Source organism: Crocuta crocuta, unplaced genomic scaffold, assembly GCF_008692635.1.
Source record: "Crocuta crocuta isolate KB4526 unplaced genomic scaffold, BGI_CrCroc_1.0 scaffold56, whole genome shotgun sequence".
Taxonomy (NCBI): domain Eukaryota; kingdom Metazoa; phylum Chordata; class Mammalia; order Carnivora; family Hyaenidae; genus Crocuta; species Crocuta crocuta.
In genome coordinates, this window is record NW_027531334.1 from 4,544,336 (window position 1) to 4,569,315 (window position 24,980).

General features: G+C 32.7%; 1 protein-coding gene across 1 annotated transcript in view; it reads right to left on the reverse strand.

The window, feature by feature from the left end:
* The window catches only part of NECTIN3 (nectin cell adhesion molecule 3), a 123,910-nt gene that overhangs the window by 47,329 nt on the left and 51,601 nt on the right, over positions 1-24,980 (reverse strand). Inside the window, exons 8-10 of the mRNA XM_077771866.1 lie at positions 21,031-21,182; positions 3,199-3,337; positions 26-110 (exon numbers count right to left, since the gene is read on the reverse strand). Of these exons, the coding sequence (XP_077627992.1) occupies positions 26-110; positions 3,199-3,337; positions 21,031-21,182 (376 nt within the window). The remainder of the gene's footprint in view (positions 1-25; positions 111-3,198; positions 3,338-21,030; positions 21,183-24,980) is intronic.

The window sequence follows — 24,980 nt, forward strand, 5'->3', positions numbered from 1 at the left end:
TTTATGTGTAATCAGGAACACATACCTGATACAGAAGGTCTTTTTGAGGCAAAGGGGGAGATCGATCTTCATACACAGGAGGTGGTTTATGTGTGGGTGGAAGGTCGATCCTGCATTAAAAATATTAAAAAATGTGATTGCAACATTTAGCAAAAAAAAAAGGGGCAGCGGACAACCAAGGTTCCCCTAATTTTTGAGGATATTTTTCTCATGCTAATATTTATATTGCTGTATATGCTTAATTCAGTTCTTATATTTCCATTAGCCTATCCTATAGGGGTGAAAAGCCTGGTTTTAAAGGTTCCAATGTTTAAAACTAATCCAATTGATTCATTTAAGAAGCAACTCAAATGGAAGCATTTTTTGAAAGTTATTACTAAACAAGGAACCTAATACATGACCAACTGACTCAAGTATTTTTTCCATCTTACTATACCTACCATCATTTTAAACATAGTCAAACATGCAATGGAAGATAAAGTGTCATAAAAGTAATTTTAAACATTGTATCTTAAAATGGTAATGAAAAAATTTATACATTTTAAAATACTTTAAAAATTATTTTTGGGGGCGCCTGCATGGCTCAGTTGGTTAAGTGTCTGACTTTGGCTCAGATCATGATCTCACAGTTCGTGGATTTGAGCCCCGCATAGGGCTCTGTGCTGACAGCTAGCTCAGAGCCTGGAGTTTGCTTCAGATTCTGTCTCTCTCTCTCTCTCTCTCTCTGACTCTCCTCTGCTCATGCTGTCTCTCTCTCTCTCTAAAAAATAAATTAAAAAATTTTTAAAATAATTTTTAATTAATTTTTAAAAACCTTTAAAATGTTTTTCATTTATTTCTCTAGCTGTCAGCACAGACCCCGGAGTAGGGCTCGAACCCACAAACCGTGAGATCACGACCTGAGCTGAAGTCAGATGCTTAACTAACTGAGCCACCCAGGCACCCCCCAAAATTAATTTTTTTTTAATATCTGTTTGTTTTGGAGAGAAAGAGAGAGTAAGGGAGGGGCAGAGAGAGAATCCCAAGCAGGCTCCATACTGTCAGTGCCAAGCCTGATGTAGGGATTAAACCCACAAACTGTAAGATCACAACCACAGCCAAAATCAAGAGTTAGTGACTTAACTGACTGAGCCACCAAGATTCCCCATCAAAACTAATTTTCAAAAGCCATGGTCACTCTTAGAATAATCATCTTGTAAATTAGGATTTTGAATCTAAAGACCATTATAAATCTTGTCACCTGAAATAAACAAAGTGGCCATTACATCCTTTGGGAATATAGTTTTGCCAAAATAACCCATTTTTAAAAACCTGTATTTTCATGTATTTAAACACTGTTGTTATATAATACAAATAGAATTAAATATATCTTGTAGCTCTCTGCATTTTAAGAAATAATTTTTATATATTCCCATGCTTTTGAAATTCACAGATAACTAATTTATAGTAATCATGAATATTAAATCACACAAAAATGTTACCTATAGTAAAAAATAAAAAGAATGAAATCTATAGAGACCAAAGTAATTACAATTTCTCTGTGGTCTAACAGCTTCTCAATGTGGACATGAAATAATATTTTAAATGAATAGAATTCAAACAAATAAAAATTATGTTTTTGAAATTATAAAAAAGCCTGAGATAACTTGGGAATGAAAATAAAGTTAACCAAATGCTAGGTACTCTTGAAATATTAAAGAACTATAAAAATTATTAGAATTATAAATATTATAAGTATGAACATTAAAGAACTAGTGTTACAGGTGTTGTACTGAAAAGGTACTTTCCAGTCCTTTAAAAGTAATTACTTCTTTTCATGTAATGCAAATCACAGCAAAGTCATAGCTCCAAGGAACCATCAATCATTTGGGTGAGAAAACAGAGGCTCATGGAGGTGATGTGACTTGTCCATGATCATACCACTACTTTGATCCTGACAGAGTTGAGACTAACCCTCAGGTTCTTTAATCCAAGAAGATCTACGCTATAACTGTGCCAGATCAGAAAGGCACAGACACACACAAAGCATTTATGAAGACAGAAGAAATACATTCTTTGAGCGACAGACTTATTTCCTAATATAAAAACATGAATAACTATATAAGAAATACTGACATTTGTATAAAACTTCATAGCTCATAAACAGCATCATTGTATTCTACTCATCACAACTATGGAAGGTAAGTAGGAAAAATATAAAAATATTATTCACATTCCATAGATGAAGCAACAAAGCTGTTGACAGAATTAAGTGAATTGGGACATTTGTCTTTTGATTCTACAGCAAAGTGTAATTTCTGGTTTACAATTCTATCTCGATAATTGGCCCAAAACATTACTTTCTCTTAAGTGAACAAGTTGCACATTTTGTAATTCACCAAAACCAAAATTATTTAAGGAAAAAAGCTTTAAAGCTCAATGTATTTACATGGCAATGAGAAAGAATGAAATCTGGCCATGTATAGCAACATGGATGGAACTCGAGGGTGTTATGCTAAGCGAAATAAGTCAGACAGAGAAGGACAGATACCATATGTTTGCACGTATAGGAGGATTAGGAGGAACTTAACGGAGGAACAAGGGGGAGAAGAAGGGGGGAAATGGTGGGGGAAAGGGAGAGAGGCAAACCATGAGAGACTCTTAAATGCTGAGAACAAACTGAGGGTTGATGGGGGTGGGGAAGAGGGGAAGGGGAGGTGATGGGCATGGAATAGGGCACTTGTTGGGATGAGCACTAGGTGTTATATGGAAACCAACTTGACAATAAACTATTTAAGAAAAAATAAATGAAAATAAAGCTCAATGTATTTGAGTAACTCTTGGCGGCTGAAAGTTAAGATTTAACCATACATAAGACTGGCATATACAATCTGGAGATACAATTAAACTCCTAAGATTTTTTTTGAATCTCTCTTTCAAGCACAGTTCTTCAAAGATGTGCATTTTTATTCAGAAGACAAGACAAAATAAAGTATCATTATGTTATCATTTGGAATGATGTCTAATATATTTGTCTCCAACAGCCCTTTGAGCCTATATACTAAAATACTACATTCTGATGAAACCATGATCATCTCACAAAGATCTAACAGTATCTTTGTTTTCATCCCTCAGACATTTTACATATGAGTAGCCATAAAGATAGATACAAAGACTGACTCATACCGAATGTTGAATACAAGCAAAAAAGTTACCTACACTTTGTCCAGATAGGATGGTCTCTTCTTTCGGGGAGTCAGCAGCACAGTCACAAAGATAGCAATGATGAAGAGGGCGAGGACGGCTCCAATTACAGCACCAGCTACAGCTATGGAGGAGGTCTGCTTAAATGGAACATCTGTAAAGTAACAAAAATCAGGCTTTTCAAACAATTTTAAAAAGAGTTCTTGAATTTGCATACCCTAATTTCTATAATGTGCAAAAACTGATTGATATTTGTTTGCTTAGAGGACCTCAAATTTGATTCAGTACTTTTTGTAGGATTATGCTAATGCCCTTCTTCCTTGTAAGATGTCACCTTAGCACTCCAGCTTTCCTTTTTGTCAAGTTATGAAAACAATATCCCCAGTCAGATAGCAATGAGTGAATCTATTTTCTATGGGCAAAGAATGTCTGGAGAAGAAACGATAAGAGAAAAGGATAAAACCTATTTTAAGTTTTTACTCTAAAAGATAAAACAATTTTTCATTATTCTTTGAGTTAACCAACAATATATACATTTACCATTTTTTATTCTAGTAAAATAGAAAAGAAATTCTACTAAAGAAACTAAAACCTTCAAGAAGGGGCAAATCAAAGACACAAAAGTACCCCAGATCTAATAAATACAGTAAAAAAAAATGACACTGTAGAAGTTTTTAAATAGAGATATTATAAAAATAGCACTTGTTGCAATAATTTCCCTAATTCATGAATATTTAATACAAAATACACTCAAGATAGTGTCTCTACTACAGAGTGAAATGGAAATTCTTCCTTATCCCCTGGGTATAAACACACTACACAATTTATAAATACCAATTTCTCTTTCCCAGCCTGCACCATAAATTTTATTAAAAAGAATTTTAAAAACATAGTTTTTCATACAATTTCATACATCATTTCATACAATTCTGAAAAATTAAGTCACTATTTTATGAACATCCAAATAAGGGAATTTCCTAAAACTACTGTTAACTATTTTGACAATTTCAGTGACATTAATTTTGAGTAACTACAAAGTGCCTTCAATAAACACAATTCTGTCCTATCTTTCTAACCAGTAAAAAAGATGTTTGGGATAATCTTTTATAAATGACAATATTGCAGTTCTAAAGTTAAATATTCTCCTGGACGTCATTCCATCAACTAGCCGTAGAGAACAAAAAGTGAAATACAGCTAGCTTGGGCAGGCTAGAAGCCCTCATTATGCTCCTGTTGGGAGAAAATGTTTTTATACAATATCTAGACTCTCCTTTTGGATCCCCTACTTGGAAATGAAGAACTCGTAGCTTTCACTTAAATAGGCATTCACATAAACTTCTAAATAATTGCAAATTACCATTGGGACCAGACATGGCAAGTTTAGAAGAAATTAAAGCAGCATCAGTTTCGAATATGTTTCACAGACTTACCATCATAGTATTTCCATATAAATACATATTTAGAAGTATCTTCCAACTTACATCTGTTAAAATGTGAGCTGCACGGTGATTTAGATTGCCAAAAAAATTTTTTCCTTTCTTCTCAATTACAAAATTTTTTTAATGAGTCATTTTAAAAATAGTAAAATATAGAATTATTTTAAACAATATAACCAGTTTAGTCATTCAGGACCTTACTCGCATTTGCTAATACACCCAGTTTATCTTCCTATTGTTGGTCATTTCTCTAATACCTAATATCTCCATTTGAATATGTGCTACATGAGAAAAAGTTTGAAATCCAAGCCAGTCAAATATTTCTCTGCTCTTGTCAATGTTTAAAGATTTGAAATGACCTAGGAGTAATTTCTACTGTACACTATCACTTTTCCAACCATATAAATTATAGCTTTTGTATTCAGTCTTTAATAGGTCAACTGAAACCTATTAAGGTTACATATCCAAGGTTATGTGACCAAGTTCATATACATTTTCAGTGGCAAAAATAAAAAATCCTAAAGTGTCAAATATGCTATCTACTCCACACTACTTTTCTAAAGGTTTTCCTTTAAAGGAAATCTTTCTTTTGCTAAGGGATAAAAAACAGCCCTATCATTTTTGCCCAAGTGTACTGAATTCAAATTGAGTGTTCTCATCTTGATGGTAAGGACAAAGTTAATACCATATTTAGAGCAATACTTTTTAATACTTCTGAAATTATTTTTTAAAAACTCAGGTTACTCTTTGAATATAAGATTTTCAATGTACAGATCATTATACATTCTTCATCAAACCTCACATCTCCAGGAAAACCTTTCATTTAATCTTAATAAAGATATTAAATTTGGTAGTGCTTGGTAATAAGACATAATAACCACAGACTTTTCATATCCTAAAGTAATTTCCAACTCCGTACTATTTTTAATATCCTTAGGCAATTCTCAAGTCCAAATAGACACTATTTTCTGAACATTTAAATTATGGTCTTTTTATCCACTTCTGTCTCTTTAGTCTTATAATTCCTAGCTCAGGGACTCTAACCGAGAGTTGACTTTATGTAGACTATAACTCTTCCTTCTATCTTAAATTGGGCATCTTTATTTCACCCAGTTCCATTCAATCTTTATTCATATTTTTCCTTTCTTTTTTGTACACCTCTCTTCTTAGTATCAAAACAGACTAGCAAGTACTAAAAAGAGCAAATCAAAGAAAAACTAGGTATGAATCCATTTACCAAGTGGATATTCTATAGAAGTAAAGTGATTATGTTAAATACATAAATGAGATAGATTTCAGATTTCCTTTTCTGATTTTTCTACTAATCGAGAAAAAAAGAAAGAAGAATATATTTAGGGTATTAGCAGGTGATGAACACTAGTATGAAATGCAAACAGCAATCTGAAATTTCTTACATTCAAGTCAAAGAATTTTAACGAAAATTGAGAATTTAGCTCCAACACTGCCTCCTCCACATCTCTGCCCACATACTCTAGACTCTGTATTATAATTAAATATTCAGCTAATTTACTAAGTGACTGACATGAAGCAACATTACCATCACCTAAGGAGATAGACTACTAAATCTTAACTATCTGCTTACAATCAGCAGAACACAAAAGTGTTTTAATGCTAAAATATTTAGCATTAAAGGACTGGCGTATGTGTATCTCAAAAGAACAGCTTCCTATTATCATTGCAGCTATAAACACACACACTGAAAATCCATCTATAAAAACAGAAAAATAGCATTCCCCAATACGACAAAAGCTTACTGCCCATAATAGATATAATGCATGTCTTATGGGAAAAATGTTCAAAAATCTGTTAACACATCATACCCAAAGAAATACAGCTGTAAGAAATTTCATTATTTTTGAAAAAAATATATACACGTAACTACCAAACTGAACTTAAGTTTGTCTTCATTACTCTGATACATATGAATAAAAAATATGTGGAAACTATTCAAACATACGCTCACCTAATTCACACCTGAGAAGATTTGAAAAAATACCATTCTATACAGCAAAACATAGTAATTTGCTAAAACGACTTGAAATGGGTGAGTATAGAAATCTACAGGCCCTTTCCAAACACTTAAACACCAAGTCCTAACAATTAATGGAAACTCGGTTTCATTTTTTCCTTTATTACTTTCACCAAATCTTCAGTGATGCTACCATGCGATTCACACATTAATGTGACACCCTACAAATTTATCTTCTCAATTTTTATTTGCTTCCATAATACATACCACTGTATCACCATTTTTCCTCAAAAATATAACTCATTTTTATTTTTCAATAAAATGTTTACCTTTTCAATATGACATCTAGCTCATTATATCCATCCAAATATTTATCTCACTACTTTTTAATTAAAGTCCTCTCTTTGGGTTAGGATGCTGTTGTTAGCCTCTCATTCAACAAATTAGCAATAGTAACCTAACATGTGTCAGGCACATGCTAGGTTCCAAGAATGCAAGCATGAATTTTACATAGTCCCTATCTTCATAGTAGAGAGCAAAATCCCCAAAGTGGGATCACAGAATCCATAAAAATATTTTTTCCAATGTAGAAAGAGATTATTATCACCTATCTTATTCCCTTTTTTATAGTGTAAGAGAAAATTACAAAATAAATGTGGTACTAGTATTATGATACGTGGACTGGCACTGGTAGCCCCACTGAGTCTGTCAGGTGCTCACGTGCTATACGAGGCACCTACAAAATCCCATGAGAAGTGTGGAATGGGATAGTTCCAGAATAAAATCAAACAATTACACATTTACTTGGTTGTCCCCCAAACCAGAGCCAGCATCTTGTGACACATTGTGATGTATGAGCTCAGCTGAGTGAACTAGTAACTACTCTAAATTTAACCAACAGTCAAGAATTTAAAGGAGGCCCGACATGGATGCCCTGGGTGACAGGGGAATATGAGGGGATCTGTGCTAATCTGTCTTATATATTAGTAAGCATTTATTCTTAATAGATGTCATTGCTGCAAAGAATTGGAGGAATGAAGAGAACACTAACAATGAAGGCACAAATAACGACAGAACCCCATAAAACACTAATGCAATTATCTTACTCTTAATACACAAATTTTATCAGTTACATTATGAAGCAAAACCATGGCCATATAATCAGTGATGAGTCAACCAAAAAACTGAAACACATTAGGAGACTAAGTAAAATGAAAGATTTACATTCATTCTTATTAACCATAAACCTTACACAAAACCCATACTGTACTGAAATAATAGCTAATATGAGGGGGGAAGTTATTGTGATCAGCAAGACATTGAAAAACCAAATACTGTGAACAGGAGACTAGCTCTAAAGACAGTAGTTGGGATGAAAACTAAAACTGCTAAGGTTCCCAACAATGTACTTCTTCCATTTAATCTACTTGTGTTGGAGAGACTGCATTTTAGCAACCAAGTATCAAAATAAAAACCAAGTATCAAAATGTACTGAACATGGACTCAAACCTCTGAATCATTGAATCAAAAATACAAAACCATGATTAAAAAAACAAATGAAGCACACTCCATCACATGTTTTGAGCTGGATCTTGAATATGGTAAAGAGTGTAAAAGAAATTTCAGGTAAAAGCAGTACGGTCATAATTATTCAGACATCAAAGCACATGGTATGGTAGAAGAAAGAACAGAATTAAAAAATCCAGGCATCAAGTAGTTTCCCTGCTACATATAGGCTTTGAGCATCTAATGACTGCTAATATCAAAAGAAAAGCAGGTATTATATGCCTTTTGACAGAAGATACCACCACTTAGAAGTAATTTTGTACCTTCTCCAAATTACACCTTAATATTACCAAAGTTCTAGATCTGACAATTTACAGAAAATACAGAGGTTCAACTAGCACAATCCAAACTGGGAAATTGCAGGACACAAATGAAGCCATTTCTTCAACAAATAAATTGCAAGGGAAAATAATCGAGGGAGTGAGGAGTGTCTCACGGAGAACACATAGCTTAAAAATATCACAGTATATGGGTCACATTTAGAAACTAATTAAAACAGGGGCGCCTGGGTGGCTTAGTCGGTTAAGCGTCCGACTTTCGCTTAGGTCATGATCTCGCGGTTCGTGGGTTCGAGCCCTGTGTCGGGCTCTGTGCTGACTGCCAGCTCAGAGCCTGGAGCCTGTTTCAGAGTCTGTGTCTCCCTCTCTCTCTGACCCTCCCCTGCTCACGCTCTCTCTCTCTCCTAGAAATAAATTAAAAAAAAAAAAACTAATTAAAACTGTTTAAAAAAAAGTGATTAGAAATTTAAACACTCACTAGATTCTTAGTATTACATATTTTTAATTTTTGATGTAACAAATCTGTGATTACTTTTCCTAAATGTTCTACTGTTTTAGAGCTGCATGCTAAATATTTACAGATGAACTAAGGACAGGAGGGATTATGTGAGTAGGAGCTTAAATGGAACAAGACTGACATGAATTGATAACAGAAGCAGGTACAAAGAGATTCAGTTCATTATTCTGTCCTATTTTCATATAATTTCCCATAAGAAAATGTTTATTACAAAGAGAGGCCAATCTTCTAGATCTAGTTGTCTCTGGCTTTTACATCAAACTGTCTCTTCAAGACTAGGTGTTTCCTGAGATATTTCTCATAACTGAAACTGTGAAATTAGATGTCATGTCTATATAGAAATATTATACATGTAAGGAAATGAGTCTCTGAATTATTTTCTCATGTTTATAAGATTATATTTTAAAGTCATCTCACTAAACTCACTTTCACACTGTTTCACCCACAATAAGTAGCCAGAACAGCAGCAAAAAAGGTAAGTGATCTAATACAAACCAAAATTGAATCAAGTGATCTAATACAAACATAAATTGAAATGAACATGATAAAATAACTATCAAGGTTCAAAAAATGACTCCTAAGAATATATACAGCAAAAGCAAACCTATCACTACTCAACTCAAAGTAGGTAGATAGAAAAAAACAAACAAAACAAAAATTTAAAAAACCCTGCAGCTAAGTGGAATAGAGAAAACAAATACTAAACAGAAAGCATTTTTTAAACCTAGAATAGTTGATATCGTGTGTACACTATTCCAGAGATTCTTTCATGCATGAATTTTCATTAGTGTAACAAGAGGGAAACCAAACCTAATCCAAACTGTATGCTACTTAGAAATAAAAACAAAGCAACACAACTGCTGCTTGCCTTAAACAATTTAAAGTTTAGGAGAACAAGTATTACTTTAAACATCAGAGATAGAAAACAGGGAGGTGATTACAATTAGAAACAATGGCATTTATAATGAAAGCAGTAATAAGTGAAAAGCACTAAATGCCAACCTAAAATAATCTCAAGTAATATGTTCATTCCAAATGGAAAGCCAATATATAAAATTTAAACTTATGTCAAGTTTGCAGCAAAAATATTCAAAATTTGTTTTCACTGCTAAGCTAGAGAGACAGATAATTCATGATTCTAAGGAATGTTGTTCATGTGTATATAGAAAATAGGAATTAAGTGGTCAATTAAAAATAAATAGTGTAATGGCTAACCTACCAACTTAGATGCTCTCTCAAATTTTAACTGTATCCTTGTTTGAGAAGAGGAATAAAAAAGGAGGTTTTGAATTCCCACAAAAACTTCATTATAATTAAATATATGAAATTCAGTTACACGCAACACACCACACACACACACACACACACACATACACACACAATCTGCAGCAGGGAATATAACAAGGACAAAGAAGGTAATACAGAGACATAGGCTTGTTATAGAAATATGCCTCTAAAGAATTTTTAAAAAACTTTTATTTAAAGATTTGTTGCATGGCTATTAGGGGCTACCACCTGATAAATAACTTGGTAAAAAAAACAAAAAAACAAAAACCACTGGTACAAATCAAATTAAAATTAAATCCAAACCCCATATACCAAAAATTTGAGAAAGGAGCATATTCTTTGGGGTGATACATTTCCAATTAACAAGCAAACAAAAAGAACAATTAAATCTGTAAATCATTCCTCTATTAGAATTAAAAATTCAATATACGTATCATTTTTTCCTTTCTTATATTTTACACGATACTTCCACACATTCACAACTTCTTGTTCATATATCATTAGTATTTATCAAAGCAACATCAACCTCAAATCAGACGTTTTCATGTATGAAAGTGTTATATTTATCTCATTTTTTCACTCATACATTGTACTTCCTACAAGCCCTTCTGCTAAACATTTAGATAGGGTTATCACTAGAAAACATTCCTATATATGGCTATCAGAAGCAATACTTACTACTGAAAAACCTTAATGGTTTCTTTAATGTTACACTTCTCAAATAGAAACCTTTTAGGCACATGGTAAAATACTAAATATTTCAACTATAATGTACTTCTCAAGTGTAACTTTTAAAGTTAACCCCTAGCCTATTAAAGTTTTAATATATTTTTATAAAAATGGCAGGACAAAATAAAAGTTGCATTCATCATCCCTGCATTACTGAAATATTTTAACCAGTGTGAAGGAAAACCCTAAAGTGAATACAAAAATGAAAAGTCAGTTCAAAGAATAAAAAACAAATATAAACATCGTCAAAATAAAGTAAAACATTCTCCCATCTTTTCCAAAAAAAAAAAAAATAAGGATTTTCCTATGCACTTATCAATTAGCTGTGTATATCACTGATATCTAAAACTTAATTTAACGAAAGTTTATTTAATATGACTATTCATGTTCACAAATAAGTATGTACAGTAAACAAACATAAAGTTCTAATAAACAGCAGTGCAATGCTTCAGAAAGTCTTAACTAGTACCAGATTCTTAACATTTTGAAATCTTAGTTTGTCAGATGATTTATATTAAGGATAGAGAAGGTATCAAACATTCACTTGCTTGCTGTTTTCCAGGTCACCTTCTCCCATCAAAAAAACAAAACAAAACAACCCCACCATAAACACATAATGGCCACAATATAAAAGGGAGGTCATAATCACTAGGTAGATATTTAAATTTTTGCAGTACAGTTGCAAAATATATTTCCTTCAGATAATACTCTAGAGCCAATGAGATTATACAGTGATTATTCTGCTCAGATTCATATAGCATTTCAAACCATAGTTCTAAAGATGTAATTGTGAACAAAAAAGCCACAACTTCTTATCTTCTATGGCAAGAAATTTTAGGTCCATTCTTCTTGTGGCCATATGAGTGCTGGTATTTAAATTAAAAAATAAAGTCCACTTTAGCCACAGGGTATTATCAATAAAATTTTGCTTCCAATGACTTGGACCAAAGAGTCTTAATATTTGTATATAAGTGGTTAATTATATTAAAACCATATATTTTTAACAAGATTATCAGTGAGCTTACCTGTGTCCTTTGCTGATATTACAATCTTATACTAAGTGTGTAAGAGGGAAGAGAAATAAAAGGTTTCTAATTTCCACAAAATACTGATAGTCTAAAGAAAGGAAATTATGTTATAATTGTTTAGAATACAGCCTTGACTACTTGCAAGAACATGTTAGAATTCTGTCTTATAAAACATTCCTTTAGATTCAGTGAGGAACATCAGGAGTGGAGTGGTTGGGGGGTTAAAAAAAAAGTACCTACTTTGCCTTTTTATTAACAAAATAATTTATTTATGATTCTCCTACTACTAACCACTTCAATTCCTGGCAAAATACCTAAGGCAATTCTACACAGTCCTTTTTTCAAATGAATCATCAACAGAAAACAACATATTCTTTGGGCTTCAAAATAGTTGTCATAATTACAATTTTGTAGGACTCCACTGTAGAAGCAATTTAATTACCTCACAAAGAAACCCACATTTGAAGATTTAGATAACATTTCTTTTTCAAAAGATACATGATTTTTGGAAAGAATATACTTAATGAATTATGGAAAAAACAAAAACAAAACAAAAAAACCTTATGATGTTTATGATGTTTCCAGTTTTAATTGGAAAAACAAAAATCTTGAAACAAACACATACATTTAGGAGGAAAAGGGAAATGATCTGCCAATATACATCAGCAAGTGCTAGTGACTGGTTCTATAATTCAGATTTTTCTCATTAAACCTCAAATTTACAAGTTTATTCTAATTTTTCTGTATATTTACCCGTTTGAACAACATTCACTATTAGATAACTAAGACAAGATGGGCTAGAAAATTCTTTGTATAGATTTTTGGCTGACATATCTCATTTCTAAAAACTGTACTCCAATGCTAACTTGCTCACATTTTTCCATATACTTAAATGCTCTCTCTGATCTATACTCAATTGCGTACCATCTTTTCATTATTATTCTTATATTTAGGACATAAAGCATTCAAACAAAACTATGTATGCCACTTAATGTACCAAAATCCATGTTCATACGAAACTGTAAGTATTGTCCTCTAGAGATGAAAAAAAAATGTAATAATTATGTTTAGAAGGCATGTTTTTATTATAACTTTTGTATGTATTTTAGACAAAAATACTGACCAGCTAATTAGGCTCTTCCACACAGCATGTTCACTGAGTTTACTACCACAGTTTTAGTGCAACAAAATACCTTTGAAAAGCCACTCTACAGTAATTATGGCAAGGCTCATTAAAATGCAGAGGTAAAGATTCCATTTATATAGAAACTTAGAAAACAATGTTTGAAAAGGAAAGATGTTTGTCAGGCTGAATACTTTTTTGTATACTAAAAATATATATAAACATTTCTTGAATTAGTTTTATAGTTGATTTTCATGTACTGTCATTTAGTGGTGACAAATTTTGAGAGGTATATGTTTAACAAACATTATACTTGAGATTATAGTCTTAGGTAAACATTTAATACACAATGCCAAGGTAGTTTCCTTTTTTTTTTCCTTTTTAATTTTTGTACCAAAAAAGTCATACATTTAATGTTGACATTTCTTCTTACCTGTGTGCCTCAGACCAATAAAGTACTCTGCATTAAAATTTAAATCTTGAGACAGTAGTACAGCATTGAAAAAAAATTGTAAAGCAGCTCAGATACATTGAACCCAGATTTTACAGTTTCATTTGTCAAATTAGAATATAAAAAGTAAGCTTGAAAATCAAGTTGAAAAAGCTTATTCTTCCTCAAGAAAAAGTATGAACAATCTGAAAATGATCAACTAGTATGAATGAAACATTGTATATAGGTAAGTCACATTTAGTGGTTGCTAAACATACCACTCCCTCCTGGAAATTACGGAACCATCTACATGGGAAACTAAGTCATCTTCATTGTCGTCATAATGTTCATCACTGACGAACTTCATTCCCATTTTTAGATCTTCATAATAATCCATTGGTCTTTCAAACCTACTGAGATTTTCTACATTGTTCCACTGCGTTTTTTCAGTCTCTTCTAAATAGTCTTTCCGTATTAGATTGTTCACTGGATTTTTGTTTTCTTTTTTCACACTGTCTGGGTAAGAATCAAGCTCATCTTGTTGAAGAACATCTATTTGTGATTCTTTTTGCATATCTGATGGTGGAATGTAGTTCTTGGCAAAGTAGTCTCCACGAAACGTCCGTCTTCTCCTATAGCAGAATATTCCAGCCAAAACACTTACAAGTACTATGAAGAGAGCCCCACCCACTACACTAGCAATGATTGTGCCAATTGTGTCATCCTTAATTGTTGCCAAAGTTGACAATGGGAAGGGCAATTTTTTTGGTTCTGTTGCTAGATCCTCGATGTCAGCAGTTGAGGGATGCCACTGAACTGTAGGCTGAAGGGTGGTAGTAGTAGGAGGATCTAATGGAAACAGTAAAGATAGACAAGACACAGAAAGGCAAAGAATGTCAATGCAGGCTGGTTTGGCAGCAAGTTGAAAAGACAGCACAGTTAATGAATATATATTCATAGTAATAATAGTTTTTCATTCTTAAGATCAGAATGTGGTGGTACTTACATATTTTTAAAAAATAACAAAACTGACATACAGTCAGTTACCAATGAAGTAAAAGGAATAAAAAAATGGCCTATGATGTAAATCCTAAATTATTCTATTCCAAGTTTTAGCATGACATTGTACTCCAAGGAATACTTTCTTTTTTTTATAGAGTATTACTTAAATGTCCTATAAACAGCTGGCTTAAGAATTATCATACCAAAAAATTAAGTAATCCAAATGTACATTTTCTTAGCCAGAAGAACAAAAAATTAAGACAAAAGAATAAAAAATTAAAGTATGTTTTCTTTTTATCCATCTTTACCTAATTTTGTTTATTTTTGTAAGATCTGAACTTATCTTTAAAAGAATGAAAAACTATAGATTCTTGTTAAGTGGCCATAGTATAAGCTGTTGGTTTAATAATTCTCTCAAAAATATTTTCCTTGAGTAAAGAGAACTTTGAATTTTTAGAAAGCACATATGTAGTACATATCATTATTTAGTAATTTAAAAATAAAAAGCATACGTTTTAAACTGTGTTAGCCAAATGGGCTATATTATCAAACAAAACTAACAGACAAAGACAAAGTAAAAACATGTTATATAAAGTATTATAAAAATTTCATCGCCATGTCTATATCCCATGGGTAAGATATCTGCACATTTAGGAAATTGAAGGATTTCAACCATATCTGTAGAATTTATTGTCAGATCACTTTAGTACAAAGTATCAAAGAGTAGCTAATATTTTAGAGAGAACATTCTAATAATACTCAAATATTAGATGCAAATGATCCTGTGTACTGCCATTAGATTACAGAGTAAATAGCCATTAATATTAAAAAGCAACTAAACATAAATAGTAAAAATTAAAGATCGGTTAATTATCAATTAAGTGGTATTTGTAGGTCATGTTATACAAAACTCTAGAGTTTGAAGAAAGGATGAGTTAAAAAATCTTGAATTTCTTCTTTGATAAAAACAAATGACCCGAATGGTAATCTCCTATAATTAATTTTTAAATGAGTGGTACTGAAAGAGCTTTTTAAAAAATGACTGTTAGAAAAACACTAAATCTACATGGGGTAAGTTATTCTAAAATTACAAGCTAAAGAAAAATACTTACTGAAACAGGTTTCATCACGGAATGCCATATGTACAGAATGTGGTAAAAATTTAGCAAGTACAATATAAAATTTAAAAGTACAGTATAACTAATTTCCTATGAGTTTAAACCAATAGAATAGGCAATCCTGTCAAGTGCTTTGAAGTGAATACTAGCCATCATATTCTATGTAAGTAAATCAAGGAGGAGTTTTAATTTGTAAGAACATATTATTCACTAGCTGAACAAACTCAATCCTAAAAAATACTGTGGAACTATAAAATCATTTCTAATATAAAAGTAGTAAAGCCTCCTATCATACAATGAAACCTCACAGAACCAGGATATTTTAAAAATTTTTAAATTAATTAATTAAAAATTAATCATTTGTAAGACAACTCATGTATTTTCTGAGGGGCTAAGACTAATGGAAAAGTAAGTTTTAAATAATAAATGTCCACTTTATAATAGTGAAAGCAAAAGAAAAAGTACAATCAACTGGCATCAGCAGTTTTCAACAGAAGTACAAATCACCTAAAAAATTATTTATAATTCACACATTTTTGTGCACATAAGATTTTAAATTTTTGACAGGTCTTAATGAAATGCTACTTTTCTCATAACAGTGCATACACCTGAGCTCTCACCAAGTACAGATATATATAACTCATTATTTTTACTAAGTATCCTTAAAAAAATCACTGACATTTACTTCTACTGGCAACATTCTTTGTGTAAACACAGATGGATGACTACTACTTAACTCAGATTTAACAATACACAGCTTTCAGAAATTCTAACTAAAAAAAAAAGAGTAACAACAACACCCTATTTAAAAATCTTATTTAATTTTGTCAGTGGTTCTAAAAATATTTTAGCCTGCCACCCCGTCCTTAACCACTGCTAAAAACAACACAGCCTCACTATTAATATGATTCCATGAAAAAGGGGCTGTTGTTAATACTTATTTTGCATTTTAAGCAATGGACATATGACAGTGCACCCAAAACATTTATTCATGCTTTCTAATTCTTGCCCTGCTCCAAGATCATTACAATGAAAGAATTTGCATAAGGAAACAAAAGGACTATTGTGTCATCACTAAGAGCTACTTATATATCATAATTTAAAATCTTTTCCAACAGCATTCCTTATTTTTTCGGACACTTTTTTGATATTATTTGTAGAATATGTGATAAGTGAGCATATAACAAATGTAATCAACTAGTAGAGACTCTGAGTTCTCTACAGTCAAATGAAGAAATTCTTTTTTTTTTTAATTTTTTTTTTTAATGTTTTATTTATGTGTAGGAGAGAGAGAGAGAGAGACAGCGTGAGCAGGGGAGGGTCAGAGAGAGAGGGAGTCACAGACTGAAACAGGCTCCAGGCTCTGAGCTGGCAGTCAGCACAGAGCCTGACGCGGGGCTCGAACCCACAAACCGCGAGATCATGACCTAAACGAAAGTCGGACGATTAACCGACTAAGCCACCCAGGCGCCCCGAGAAATTCCTTTTTCAAATTAATGAGTTCTGCCAGACAGGAAAACAAATAGTCCAGGTAAGGCCTCCGTAGCTATAAAGCATCTTTTAGCCTAATAATCACCATGGTAAAAAGAATTTATTTCTTGTTTCTTTTACACTTTATATGAATTGTTTAAACAAAATCTAGGAATTTTAAAGTTTAAAGATTGCTAAAAGATTAAAGGTGTGGATTATGCTAGATATTATGCCTAGTTCCTAAAATCAACAGGATTCAAAAGTCAAGATTTGCATAGCAATATACTTTGAGTTTCAGGTGTGGGGGAATGTATGTGATACATGCAAAATTTTGCTCCTCTAGTCTTAAAAGAGAATTAAGAAATATCAGGAAAAAACACACACCAAAAACAACTAAAACAACATAATTTCCAGCAGTCATTTAGCTGTACAAAGATTCACTGTAACTCCATGAGGAATAACTGAAGTTGAATATTGCAATCTTGGATCAATCACGTTTTCCAAAATCTTAAACTCAGCAATGTGGAAAAAATGTATTAGAAAATTACAATTCCCCTCAAACAGAGTTGCTAACTCTACTCTGTTCTGAGTAGATCTTTTAATTTCCAGTCATATGTTCCTTTTACAAATATTTTAAAAAATTATTTCTGAGATGATTTTAATTTTATTTTAATAAATAAAATGTTTTCTTCCTAGAGGAAAAAGGATTTATGTAACTTCCAACAATAAAGCTCAACAACTTGATTGTTCACTCTGGGTGAATTATGGCTTTTTATTCTGATAAAAGCCCACTAGGCTTTACTAGTCATTTTGGAAAGGCAGTATTATATCTAGGATACTTAATATTCTCCAAGAAGCTCTCAGCAAAATTAACTAAACTCAACATAGTATACTGTATTAAATATTAAAGACTCTGGATAGAAAGGTAAAGTCTAATTCTTGATGATGACCTAAAGAAAATCATCTCATAATGCTATCTTTCTGAAGTACTTAGCAGTAATTAATTGATTTTTCATATTTACTCAAAATTTTATTTCCCCTTTTATGGGACTGAGAAGACATTCATCAAAAGATGTGTGAAGTTTATCACCATCATTGTGTTCTTTTCCTTGTCAAAGAAAAAAAAGATACATAAAAGCACATTCTGGAGTTTTAATTCTTTCCTGACAGTTTTCTTCTCAAACAAATTTTTTCATTCATGCAAGAAAAGTTTATTAACCACCTAACACACGCCAAATATTATTGGAGATGGTGGAGATAGGTAGTGATTAAAGCAGATGACAGGACTTATATTCTAAAAGAAGTAAAAACAGCATATAAATAAAGTATGAACATTCATGTGGCAATAAATACTGAGAGAAAAGTAAGGTGGAGACAAAGTAGTAAAGAGCTGAGAAAAAAGTTCCAATTTTCAACTTTAAATATAGTTATAAAGGCGATACTTGAGCAAAGACCTAAAGAAAGTGAAGGAAAGAGCTCTAAGGATATCTAAAAAGCTTTCCCATAAGCAACAAGTCAAAGACTCTGAGGTAGCAATGTACCTGTTGTATTCAAAGAACAGCAAGGAAGCCAACAACAAGGCCACGTGAACAAGAGATATAATAAGAGATGAAGTCAGAGAGATAACTAGGACCAGAGTATGTACAGACCCTTATAATATAGTCACTGCAAGATTTGGTTTTAATTAAGGGTAAAATGAGAAGTCCACAAAAGGTTTGTAAGAGAGAAGTGACATGATGTGACACGCCCTTTATTAAGTGTCATTCTGGCTGCTCTTTTGACGATAAATTAAAAGTAGGAAGATTAAATGGCTGTTTTAATACTGAAGTAAGGGCTGGGGCACCTGAGTGGCTCTGTGGGTTAAGTACCCGACTCTTGATTTCAGCTCAGGTCATGACCTCATGGTTCATGGAATCAAGCTCTGCACTGGGCTCTACACTGACTGCATAAACCCTGCTTGGAATTCTCTCTCCCTCTCTGCCCTCCCCGCCCCCCCCCCACCTCTGTCTCTCAAAACAATAAACATTTAAAATAGATAGTGGAGTAAGGGTTCCTGATGGCTTGGGTCAGAATACTCACAGTAAAAGTGGAGAAATATAAGGTTCTGCATATAACATATTGGAAGACAGGTCCATATTGCTATGGACCTGTTGATGGACTGGGTGGGATATGAGAGAACTGAAATCAAGAATAAGCATCAAGGATTAAACCCTGAGCAAAGGTAAGGATGGAGTTACCAATGACAGAAGAAAGGACGGAGATTGTTAGAGAAAGAGGGCAAATGGCAAGAGGCATAAGATCAGGACCTCAGTTTTGAATGTTAAGCCATAAATACCTATTATATTTCTACAAAGAGTCAGTGATCTTTAATAGGCAGTTGAACATGTAAGTCAAAAGTACTGAGAAGTGGATCCAGAATGCCAAAAAATACAAACTTAGGGTATTATCAACGGAATCATATATATAAGAATGCCCAAATTAAGCCTCAATATTTAAATGATTACATAATAATACACTGAGTCTGAGATTTACATATAATATCCCATACCAAACTATACAACAGAAACAAAAAGTAAGCAGTCCTCTGGTAACTGCTTTTAAATATGCATTCCCTATGGCTTTAAGAACCTTAAAAAAAAAAAAAACCTTTAAGGAAAAGAAAGGGAGACCAATAAACTAATATTTAATCTCAATCTGATTTCCACCAAAGCACTGCTGCTGGCAGAAAGAGCTAGCTAGCCAGAGATGTACACAGCTCTAAGCTTCTTGTGAGACTCATGCAGAAGTATATTTGCATCATGCCTATCATGTGCCAGACACTAAGTGCTGTGGATTCAAAGGTAAATGAGGCAAATGCAACATGGTTAAATGTGAGGGTGGATAATAAGTACACAAGTACGCATAAAACTACAAATTGTGGGAAATGCTAAGAGAAATAATATGAGGGACTGTTCCTAGATTGAGTGATCATACAAAGATGAGAATATAACATTAAAGCAAGCTTAAAATTTCTCTTACTTAGTTTTAGATCAGAACAGAGATAAAAACCTTAACTATCCATTACATAATTACCATACAAACCTGCTTTTCTCAAAGTTCTCTTCCTTTTCCCTTTTCCATCTTTTAGGCATGAAGATTGCTATATTCTCATAGTCAACAAGGAGATGCTCAAAGTATCTTATAAAATTTTTATAAATGAGCATTCCATTGATAATTTGTTACAGCCACACCCATGAAAAATGTATTTCTAGCTCTAATGGTATTTTGTGAGTACCCAAATTTATATATTCAAATTAACAAAAATGTTCACAGTAAAACAAATTGGTAATAATAAATATCTTAAATAAATTTTATTTTATTAGCACATTTTCAATAGCATTCCTACTTAACCTCTCAGTAATCCAAGATGATATAGTTTCATACTGAATGACAAAACATGTTGTTTAATAAGCCAGGTCAAATTCAATATCCCATTTTATTGATGAGACCACTTGTGTTCAGAGTAGCCACCAAAAACAAATAAACCCAGTGTAAAGATGTTCTCGGTGTAAAGATGAGAAAACCTAGAAAGGTACACACCACCTATAAAAGGAATACTTAATACGATAACTGGAAAAGTAACTACATGCAAAGGTCTTAAAATGTGTACAAGCTTATTGCATAGACATTTTGACACTTCTATGTATGCCACTTTTTATACATGTTTCAGGTAGGGCTCCTTCATTATATCTCTTTTAGATTATTTGGAAAACCTCACATTGCAGAATGTGTATCTTAGCCAAGTATAAATTACCAACTAGAACATAGTGTTATTATGACTACTGTTAAAGGAATAATTTAATTAACTCATTTTGCCAGTAGATAGTAACTTACCTGAAATGTAGATGACCTTTTGATCACTCCTTTGACCAAGGGAATTGGTCACTTTACAGACATAAACACCAGAATAATTGAAAGTCAATGGATGGACAAAATGAAGAGTATTGTCTGAAGCCAATAAACCATCAGGCCACTGTCCATCCAACCTAGATTTTAAAAAGCATGAAATTATTTTATGTATCTTCAGATTTTATTCACTGACAGCTATTTAAATAAGATATCACACATTTGAGATGTTAGTGGAAGAAATGGCATCCTTTAGGTAAAATTCACTATGAAATGAAAGTATATAAGATGTGAATTGTCAACAAAAATGAACAGACAAAATCCATTAAGAATACTCATTCTTTCAGGAAAAAAAAAGAAAAAATAACCATTCTTTCACAATACCAAATGATAGAAGTGGAAGTAGGCCAACATATTAAAATGAGAAAGAAGTAGAGAAAAAAATTATGTGATCTTAAAGACTCAAATTCAGAAAACAGGAAAATTAGAAAAATATATTATTTGGAGACATACAGTATCAAAGGAATTACAAATAATTCTCAGTGCACAGATCTATTCATGATATATCTATAAATTTCTTAATGAAGAGCTGTATCATTTAAGTACATTTTAGCACCTTCTATAACAGATTTCATACTGAGCAAAATTAGACTGTGCTCTATCCAAAGAGCATTAGTTTCTAAAGCAACAAAAAGGTCTTCTTTATAAAATAATCTCAATTTTTTTTTTTAATGTTTTATTTATTTCTAGGAGAGAGAGAGAGAGAGACAGCGTGAGCAGGGGAGGGTCAGAGAGAGAGGGAGTCACAGACTGAAACAGGCTCCAGGCTCTGAGCTGGCAGTCAGCACAGAGCCCGACGCGGGGCTCGAACCCACGAACCGCGAGATCATGACCTAAGCGAAAGTCGGACGCTTAACCGACTAAGCCACCTAGACGCCCCAAAATAATCTCAATTTTAAGGTGAGGATCTGTGACAGTAAAAACCAAGACACCATTTGGCATCAATAACAATTTTTTAAATTATTAATAAATTAGTATGTCTATACTAATTTGGCTAAGAGGTCCTATCCTACATTAGCATAAACCACAATAAGAATAAAATCCCACTACAATTCTAAAGCCATTCATTGTAATGGAATTAAGTGTATTGTTATACATCATATTGCCAACCTTTGGGTACCAAAAAACACACCAAGAGGTTATTTATTTTTAAATTTTTTCTAAAGCCCATGAGTAATTTTTTTTAAAGAGGACAAAAAGTCAATTAAACCAGGCACTCAAGTATTACGGTTTGAGTTAAGTAGATTTTCAAAAAGTCCATTCATTCATTTGGCCATCCATTATTTAATTACCAGTAGCTTACTACTAATCATACCCTACTCTGCTACTGTTGCTGAGATTCACAAGTAAACTAGATCAGTTTCTTGCTTTCAATGATCTAACTATGCAGTAGAAGACCAACAACTAATTACAAAGGGAATAAAAATTTAAAAATAATAAAAAAGTAGAAAGAAACAAAACCAACACTGTACCACAGGAGGAATGATTTTGTTCTGCAAATCCAAGGATAGTAGGTAAAAGAACAATCAAAATCTTTTATGGTGCTGGAACCTTAATTTAGCACTGAAGAAAAAAGATAATATTCTTACATGGCTTTTTAAAAAATAGAAACACCCTACCTCTTCTATGAAGACTCTGAAAACAACATTAGTACAAGCACACGCTTTCAAAAGGTGAATTTTCCTAGGAGGGTGAGAATGAATATGGAGTATATAAATCTTACCAATTACCTCTCTACACTTTGAGGCCCAAATTCTAATCCCTTTAATTCTGAGAAATAGAAAAATAGCTTATAATCCTTTAAAGTTGCTTATTCAAATAAGTCACAGTCATAAAAAAATCTAAGTATCACATTAAACTCACAGCAAATGACATGCTAAGCACTTTCTATACTCTTTCACTTACGCTACTTCATTTATATTCATTGTCTCTACACTCACAACTCTATGACATACTTCTATCGGTGAAGAAACAAAGAATTAGAGGTTAGGCATCATACTCAAAAAGAATCTCCAAGTACACACACTAGGAAGGGAACTCAGAATTGTATGACATTTAGAAATAACCTATCACACATCTTAATCAATGACTGCTTCCCACTTTTAAGAAAATGTAAATGAAAAAAACCTTCTCTACTTTAAAAACTGTACCTTTGCTTAAAGACAACAGATTAACCAAATATACTGTTTCTTTGCTCCCACAAAATTCCACCTAAAACAAGGGTAAAGGAATTGAAAGCTATTAAAAACCCACAAGGAGAAACAGAACAGGAGGCACAATTCATCAGACAAGATGTTTCAACAAACTTTTAGAAGATGGAAAAGTAATGGCGAAAATACATGCTTTAAGCCACTCAATCAGGATTGATTTTGTCCCCGGGGGACAACTGGCATGTCTGGAGATTATAGGGTTGGGGGTGGGGGTGATGGTTTGAGGCCAGAGATGTGGCTAAACATCCTGCAATTCACAGAACTCCCTCCCAAAAGAAAGATTTATCCAGCCCCAAATGTCAACAGTGCCAAGGCTGAAATGCTCCACTTTGGGCTGAAGAAGTGCTTCCAGGAGGCATATGAATGGGAAGGCAGTCAAACTGCTCCAAAGAACCCAAGATTTGGAGTTTGAATCACTGTACTACAGAAAGCCAGAGCGAAGCAGAGGGCTAGGAATTAAGGAGATTAGTTGAAAGCTGAAAAAACAACAGACTCCTTTCTCAACTCTGTACAGATACTAGACACTCTTGATTTAGAAATATTAAAAAAAAAAACTGAACGGCTATGAAAAAAGGCTTTCCCTCTTCCTAAGTGACATCTGAATGAAGCTTCTCTAGGGAAAGAATTCTCTCTATCTGATCACTCTAAATGGAATCTACTAATGAGTATTCAATCCCCACTCTAAAGACAGAGTTTCCGGGCATTTTAATACATCACCCTAAAACGACTAGAAAGCTGAGAAAATTAAGGAATATCTACTAAATACAGGCAAAACAAAAAAACAAAAGAACTTGAAGAAAAAAACAGACAGTAAGTAGGAAGCAGAAAAAACTCTCTGAGGAAATAACTTTAGTACTGTATTCCTGAGAAAAAACAAGAAGACATTATATCCATAAAATAAATGCTATGAAAAGAACAGAGAAAGAAGAAAGTCACCCCCAGAATGTTTTACATCAGTAAGTCAATTGGGGGGGAAAAAAATCAAGGAAATCTAGGAAAAACAAAAAACTGTTTGAAAATAAGAAAGGATATTTAATATACAATAAATAAGTCTGGTAAATGCAAACCAAAAAAAAAAAGGAGGGGGAATTATCAGGAAAAAAAAAAGGGAAAATTATACATAGTTAACAGAAGTCTCAAGACTAAAGGGGAGCCCCAAATACTGAGAAATATAAATGAAAACCTTAGTATTAACAGTTTGAAATTTCACAGATAAAGAGAATTAAGGATATTCTTTTAGGCTAAGAATGATTAGCTTCAGGAAAAACAAAGATCTTAGATGAAAGAAAACAGAATTCTGGTATACTACTAAGTTGTCAGCAAACAGTATTTACTTGTCATAGGGAGGCAAACAATAATTACGGAGTTTAACTAAAAATAGCTGAATTTCACTGGGACTTATAAAGGTAGGGTTACATATATAGGTATGTTTGTGTGTGAAGGGGTAGATATAAAATTAAATTTTCATCTGCCACAATAGTAGGCAATAAATAGTATTATGAAGTAGCAAAAAAAAAAAAAAAGTAGCAATTTACAACATATGATGGTAACTACCAGAAGGAACTGCTAAAAAGTAGCCTCTGAGAAACAGAACAGCAGGTAGGGTATGGAGGTGGGACAGGAGAACACTCAGAAACAATTTAATTTTCAACTATTACTATGATCATG